This window comes from Lotus japonicus, chromosome 3 (assembly GCF_012489685.1).
Source record: "Lotus japonicus ecotype B-129 chromosome 3, LjGifu_v1.2".
Taxonomy (NCBI): domain Eukaryota; kingdom Viridiplantae; phylum Streptophyta; class Magnoliopsida; order Fabales; family Fabaceae; genus Lotus; species Lotus japonicus.
The window spans coordinates 38542013-38550026 of NC_080043.1; the positions used below are offsets into that span (position 1 = coordinate 38542013).

Here is an 8014-nt window from a genome sequence, read left to right on the forward strand (position 1 = left end):
CATTTTTGAAAGCGGTTGAAGGTTTGAGGTAGAAGATGAAGGTTGAAAGATGAAGAGAGATCGAGAGAGAAATCGAGAAAAGCGGTTTTTGAAAAAGCAGAGAGAGCGAGAGTAAAAACCGGAAGTGAAAGAGATCGTGTGTGTATAGTGGGTTTAGGCAAATAACCGTTGTTGATTCAAAAAGCACTTTAAGATCAACGGTTGAAAATTAAAGATAGATAGTAACAGTAAAATACACAAATCACACACAGGAGAGAAGCATATCTACACGCAATCATAACAGATTGTCACACGGGCACAAGGAACTATGCATCAGAAATACTGACACACGTGTTGTTGTCTCAGCTTCAGAGTCAGTACCAGTGGGTACACACACTCTGATTGAGTTACCTTCTGGACTAGACATCTTCTGATCAAGAAGTATCATAGTCAGAGGTTCTGATCCATCTTCACTCTGGACAAAAGTCCATGTTTAGATTTTTCAGAATAAAATTAAATCTATCCTCTGCTAAGGGCTTTGTAAAGATATCTGCCCATTGATGGTCAGTATCAACAAACTTCAGAAGAAGTACGCCCTTCTGTACATAATCTCTAATAAAGTGATACTTTACCTCAATGTGCTTTGCCCTTGAATGCAAGATAGGATTCTTACTCAATGAGATTGCAGCAGTGTTATCACAATAGATTGAGATATTGCTCTCAAGGATCTGATAATCCTCCAGCTGATGTTTCATCCAAAGCATCTGAGTGCTGCATATTGCTGCTGAGATATATTCTGCCTCTGCAGTTGATAGTGCAATGGTTGATTGCCTCTTGCTTGCCCATGAGACTAGATTGCTTCCCAGAAATTGACAATTTCCAGAAGTACTTTTTCTCTCTGTTCTATCTCCAGCATAATCAGCATCACAGTAACCTGAAAGCTTATACTCTGATGTTTTCTTATACATCAAGCCAAGGTTAGTGGTGCCTTTCAGATACCTTAGGATCCTCTTAACAGCAGTTAAGTGGGTTTCCCTTGGATCTGATTGGAAACGAGCACATAAGTGAACACTAAATAATATGTCTGGCCTAGATGCAGTTAAGTATAGAAGTGAACCTATCATGCCACGATAGAGCTTCTGACATACTTTACCACTTTTATCTTCTTTCTCCAGAATGCATGTAGGATGCATTGGAGTCTTGGCCACTGTAGATTCCAGCATATTGAACTTCTTCAGAAGTTCTTTAGTGTACTTGCTCTGATGGATATATGTTCCTTCTGGTGTTTGATCAACTTGTATTCCCAGAAAGTACTTTAATTCTCCCATCATACTCATCTCAAATTCAGCCTGCATCATCTCAGAAAATTCTTTGCATAGAGATTGATTAGCAGAACCAAATATAATATCATCAACATAAATTTGCACAATTAAGATATCATCTTTATAAGTCTTGCAAAAAAGAGTTGTATCTACTTTACCCCTTACAAACTCATTCTCCAGAAGGAATGAGCTAAGTCTCTCATACCATGCTCTGGGAGCTTGCTTCAGACCGTAGAGTGATTTCTTCAATTTGAACACATGGTCTGGTTTCTTCTCATCTTCAAAACCTGGGGGTTGATGAACATAAACTTCCTCTGAGATATAACCATTTAGGAAGGCACTCTTTACGTCCATCTGATGTAGAACTATGTTGTGATTTACTGAGAAGGAGATCAACAGTCTGATTGCCTCCAGTCTTGCTACTGGAGCAAATGTTTCAGTGTAGTCTATTCCTTCCTGCTGGCTGTAGCCTTGAGCAACTAGCCTTGCCTTGTTTATGACTACATCTCCTTTCTCATTCAGCTTGTTTCTGAATACCCATTTCGTTCCAATAACATGGACATTCTCAGGTTTCTTCACTAAGCTCCAAACATCATTCTTGGAGAATTGATTCAGTTCTTCTTCCATGGCCAGAATCCAATCCTTGTCCTGAAGACCTTCATCTATGGACTTGGGTTCAATTAAGGACACCAATCCTTTCAGACTGAGCAAGGTCTCTTCAGAGGGTCTGAAGGCAGATCTGGTTCTGACTGGTTCGTCTTTGTTGCCCAGAATCAATTCCTTAGGGTGAGCTGCAGTGATTCTGCTCTTCTTCTGAGTTTGTGAGTTAGAGGGACCAGCTTCTTCCTCTGGTTCATCTTCCTCTGGCTCATCTTCCTCTGGAGCTTTGCCTTTGTCAGAAACATTAATGCTTAAATCTGCAAACTTCTCAACTAGCTTTGACTGGTCAGAGTCAAGCTTATCGTCAAATCTAACATGAATAGATTCTTCAATAGTCTTAGCATCAGTATTATAAAATCTAAAACCTTTAGATCTCTCAGAGTAACCGAGTAATAGACACTTAGAAGACTTAGCATCAAATTTATGCAATCTATCCTTAGTATTGAGAACATAACAAACACAGCCAAAAGGATGAAAATAAGAAATGTTGGGTTTTATGTTCTTCCACAATTCATAAGGAGTCTTATTCAGAATTGGTCTCACAGAGATTCTGTTCTGAATGTAACATGCTGTATTTACTGCCTCTGCCCAAAAGTGCTTAGCCATGCCAGTTTCTTGGAGCTTGGTTCTAGCCATCTCCTGAAGAGTTCTGTTCTTCCTCTCAACAACACCATTTTGTTGAGGAGTTCTGGGACAAGAGAAATCATGTGCAATTCCATAGGAATCAAACAGACTCTCAAACTTGTCATTCTCAAACTCTCCACCATGGTCACTTCTGACACGCACAATCCTACAAGCCTTCTCGTTTTGCACTTGAGCAATGAAGGTAGAGAACACAGCATGAGACTCATCCTTGCGGGTTAGAAACTTTACCCATGTCCAGCGGCTATAATCATCAACGATAACCATCCCATATCTCTTGCCACCTATAGACTCAGTTTTCACTGGTCCAAAAAGGTCGATATGCAGAAGTTCCAACGGCCTTGAGGTTGAGACAACATTCTTTGCCTTGAAAGGGACTTTTGTGAATTTGCCTTTCTGACATGCTTCACAAAGAGCGTCTGAAGCGAACTTCAGATTGGGTAAGCCCCTGACAAGGTTTAGCTTGCTCAGCTGAGAAATCTTTCTCATACTGGCATGCCCTAACCGTCTATGCCATACCCACTGCTCTTCATTAACAGACAGAAGGCACTTCACATTCTGAGCCTCCAACTCAGATAATCTGATCTTATAGATGTTGTTCTTCCTCTTGCTGTTAAACAGAACAGAGCCATCGATCTGACTTACAGCCCGGCAGGACTTTTGATTGAATATAACATCATAACCCTTGTCAGCTAATTGACTTATAGACAATAAGTTATGTGTTAAGCCGTCTACCAATAACACATTATCAATGCATGGACTATTATCTACACAAATAGTACCAGTACCAACAATTTTACCCTTTTCATTTCCTCCAAAGCCAACTTCACCTCCAGGCTTAAGTTTCAGCTCTCGGAACATACGCCTTTCTCCCGTCATGTGACGCGAGCATCCACTGTCCAGATACCATGATTGGTGTTTCAGTGGAGCTATCAAGGATATCTGCAACATAGATAATCTTGTCCTTAGGTACCCACTTTCTGGGTCCTTTCTTGTTAGTTACCCCAGAGGTTCTGATCACCTTGGGTGTCTCAACATGATATTTTAAAGGAATATTTGCATGATATTTAGTCATAGAGAAAGATCCCTTTTTAAGAGGGTTTTTAGCAACTTTAGCAGGTACAGGATCAGGCAATATGGTACCAGAGGGAACAAAGCATTCATATAAGGATTTAGCTTTAGACACAGAGGGCTCATTTCTAATTGGTTTAGAATAGCCAATGCCATGCATTCCATTTCTGCTTACGCCATAGATCATTGAAGCCATTAAGCTTCTATCCACGCTTTTAGCTAGGAATCTTTGAAAAGACTTTTCATACTTAGATTCATTTCTACAATCAGAGGCATCACAGGCAACAATTTCTTCTAACTTAGCAATCTGGTTCTTAAGCACAGAGTTAGAGTTGATCAAAGCATGATTATCATTTTTCAAATCAGAAATAATTTTCTCATGTTCAGAAGGAGTCTTGGAAACAGCAGATAAGTTCTTTTTCAGCTTCTTATGCTTAGACAATAAGGAGTTATACTTATCCATAATATCAGACAATGCATGTTTCAGTTCAGAGGTAGAGAAAGAAGCGAATACCTCATTTTCATCGTCTGAGTTAGGATCTCCTTCTGATTCTGAGTCAGAGTCAACAGCTTCCTTTGACTCTACTCCTTTGTCTTTGACAATAGCCATGAGTCCTTGGACTTCACCATCAGAGTCAACATCCTCTGACTCTGATTCATCAAATGTCACCATCAGACTCTTCTTTGTCTTGAAGTGCTTCTTTGGCTTCTTGTCCTTCTTCAACTTTGGACAGTCACTTTTGTAGTGCCCTGATTCTTTGCACTCAAAACATGTGACTTCCTTGATTGAAGACTTCTTCTGGCCTGAGGACTCATACTTTCCTTTTGCCTTTCCAGAGCCTTTGAACTTGCTCTGCCTGTGCTTCCAGATGCGGTTGAGTCTCTTGGAGATCAGAGTCAGCTCATCTTCATCAGAATCTTCTGATGCTTCTTCAGATTCCTCTTCTTCAGCTTGAAGAGCTTTTGACTTCTCAACCTTAGCCTTTTCAGATTTGGATTTCAAGGCTATGGACTTTTTCCTCAGATCTTGCATCTCTGAGCGCTTCAGCTCATGACATTTCAAAATGCTGATGAGTTCTTCTAAACTCATATTCTCAACGTCTCTCGTGAGCTCTATTGAAGTCACCAAAGGCATCCAACTTTCAGGAAGACACCTGATGACCCTTATGACATGATCTTTTGTTGTGTAGCTCTTGTTGAGAGGTCGTATGCCAGCTACAAGCAACTGAAATCTGGAGAACATTTCTTCAATGGACTCATTTGGCTCCATGATGAAGGATTCATACTTTTGGATCAAAGACAATGCCTTTGATTCTTTGACTTTCTTGTTTCCTTCATGAGACATCTTCAGAGATTCGAAAATGCCTTTTGCAAACTCACGATCTGTAATCTTCTGGTACTCTTCATAGGAGATAGCACTTAGAAGAATTGCTCTTGCTTTGTGATGTTGTGAGTACAGCTTCTTTTGATCTGCAGTCATCTCTGACCTTGGGATCTTCTTGCCATCTGCATCAACTGGACGCTCGTAGCCATCCACAATAATATCCCAAAGATCTGCATCGAAACCCATAAAGAAACTTTCCAGTCTATCTTTCCAATATTCGAACCTTTGACCGTCGAACATAGGAGGCTTTGCATTGTAACCATCTCTTTGAGTTTCACTGGTGGTGGCAGCCATTGTTTTTCACACCGGCCCGGATCACTGAACACTGTTAGGTGTGGTAATCAGAACTTGCGCTCTGATACCAATTGAAGGTATGAAAAACGGTAGAAAAGGGGGGGGTTTGAATAACGTTTTCAGTATAAAACTTCCACCTTAAAGATTTTGACAAATCTTTCGAGAACTTTAGTGCCAAAGATAAGAGATAGAAAAGCACACAAGGATTTTATCCTGGTTCACTTGATAAATCACTCAAGCTACTCCAGTCCACCCGTTAAGGTGATTTCTTCCTTCTTAGAATGAAGGCAATCCACTAATCAGGTAAAAGTTACAACTGCACTTGAAACCTACAAGTGACTAACAATTACACTGACTTAGCTCACACTAAGATTCACTCTCTTAGTCTTCTCTAGGATCCGATCAACCTTGATCTCCTAAAGGAACTAAACAAACTGTTTATCAAAGGATTGTTTACAAGAGATTTGCTTCTAAAAAGCTAATAGTAAACTCAATGAATTTCAGATGAAAGAAAACTTAGAAGAGTTTAAGATTGTCTTGCGTATGTGAATGCTTCTAGCCGTTTCTTTCAGTCTTCAGCCTCTTTATATACTCCAAGGATTAGGGTTGAGCGATGCATGGGAAATGCTACCGTTGGAGGGCAGTTCTGGAAAATCCAGCTTCTGCTGTGGCTGAGAACGTTAGGTAGGTCGTCAGGAAGGTACAGTAGCTTTTGTACTTGGATAGCGACGCGACCTTTAAACCTAGGAGACTTCTGATCAGGGGAATGCTTCATATTGGAACTTGTGAAGCCGGTTGATCAGAGTCAGAGGGAAAGCACAGATCCTCTGACCATTGTATCTTCTGATTCTGAACTCAGAGGGAAGAACATGGCCTTCAGAGTTTCTTGCTTCTGGACTTCAGAGTTTCCACTATTCAGCTTCTGGATCTTCAGAGTCTTCTACACCATCAGAACATCTGAACCTTCAGTGTTTCTTGGTTATCAGAACTTCTGGATCTTCAGAGCTTCTAGTGACTGAGTCCACATCAGAGTTTGTATAACTTCAGAACTTCTGAAGCTTTTCCACTGTTCATACTGAACATGGTGAATGCGAAAGCGTTGCTTGGGTAGCTCTTTATACACAGTGCTTCTGATTTGTGTGAGATTGAGTTGAGGTCAGAGCCTGCAAATAGCACACTCAGAAAAACACGTTAGAGTACCACAATTGTTCATATCAAAAGGTTAACTTGTAATCATCAAAACATAGAGTTGTACTACTAGATCAAAACTTGATCTTACAAAATCTTCCAGTCTATCTCTGTCCAGAACGGATCAGACCTCCGCCGTCAGACTTGCCCCTCTGGCGATTCTTCATTGACTCCACCTCATGGGCTTTCTCTACCAGTTGTTGGAAGACTCTGATTCCCAATGGCCTCATTGATTCCTCAATGTCATTCCTCAAACCCCTCATGAATCGGTTGCATAAGTATGCCTCATCCACTTGCACTTGGAAAAAACGAAAGTGTTTGGACAGGGTCTCCAGTCTTGCAGCATATTCCCCTACAGTCATCAACCCCTGCCTCAGGTTGAGGAATTGATTCTCCATGTCTTGCTTGGTAGTCTCTGGGAAGTACTTCTCCATGAAAGCCCTTTTGAAAGACTCCCAAGTGATGGCCACATGGTTATCAGTCATCAACTGTCTGGCACTCCTCCACCAGTACTCAGCGTCGCCCTTCAGCATGAAGGTCGCCAAGTTCTCCTTCTCAGCATCAGGAGTGTGGAGAGCCTCAAAGATTTTCTCCATCTCCTGAATCCACAGATCAGCTTTCTCGGGTTCAACTTCACCTTGGAACTTGGGTGGTCCATGGCGGTTGAAGTCAGTCCTCATACGGATTTGGTCCTGTGCCAGCTCCCTCTCAGCCCTCTGTGCCCTTCTGGCATCCTCTTCAGCCCTCCTGGTGTTCTCTTCAGCTTCCCGCTGAAGCTGTTCTGCGGCTTGGGCAGCAGCAGTGGCAGCCTGCTGGGTCATCACCTGAGCCAGCTGTGCCATTGCTTGAGCAAGCTGAACATTGGTTGGGTCCTGTCTCGGAGGCATGATGAAAATCCTGCTTAGAAATAGAACCACAACCCAATGTCAGTGCCCTCAATTAAAAGAAATATCTAAGTATACAATAAATAATCTATCTCAAGTATCATGGCAATGATACTATTCAGACAATCACAGCCAAGCAAACATCTTAGCACACAAGTCTACCCAATCTGACCGTGAAGCTTTGAAAACATCTCTATCAAAAACAAAAACACCAACGAGTTCGGAAACTCGTAAACCCAAAACTTTTAGTGCTCTGGTTTCTCAACCGGAGCTCTGATACCACAAGGTAATGCCCCGATTTCTCGAGTGTCACACAGTAACCAATCACGTGTATTTTCACAAAGAATTTTCGTCGTTCATTTAATTAATCTTCAAATAATGATAAAAACTCAATTATTGCGAAACTCTTGAAACTTTACGAACGAATTTGCGGAATAAATAAATCTTGCATTTCTGATTAAAAATAACCTTTACTTAAAATGAGGAAAATAATCCAAAACATAACTCCGAATCCGAGGGCGAAGCCCTATACCAAAATACATAAATGATCTCCAAACGGAAATAAATAAGGTTCCAATAATAGAGAAAAA

The 8014-nt window shown here is 41.1% G+C and overlaps 1 protein-coding gene across 1 annotated transcript; it reads right to left on the minus strand.

Annotated features, from left to right (window-relative positions):
• Window positions 1-6644: 6644 nt before the first annotated feature.
• Window positions 6645-7427, minus strand: LOC130744104 (uncharacterized). The gene has a single exon (XM_057596297.1). It carries the CDS (start codon window positions 7425-7427, stop codon window positions 6645-6647), a length of 783 nt encoding a protein of 260 aa, XP_057452280.1.
• Window positions 7428-8014: the final 587 nt, after the last annotated feature.

Excerpts from the sequence above, each read along its gene's own strand:
- LOC130744104 (XM_057596297.1), bottom strand. The coding sequence starts at position 7,427 with ATGCCTCCGAGACAGGACCCAACCAATGTTCAGCTTGCTCAAGCAATG.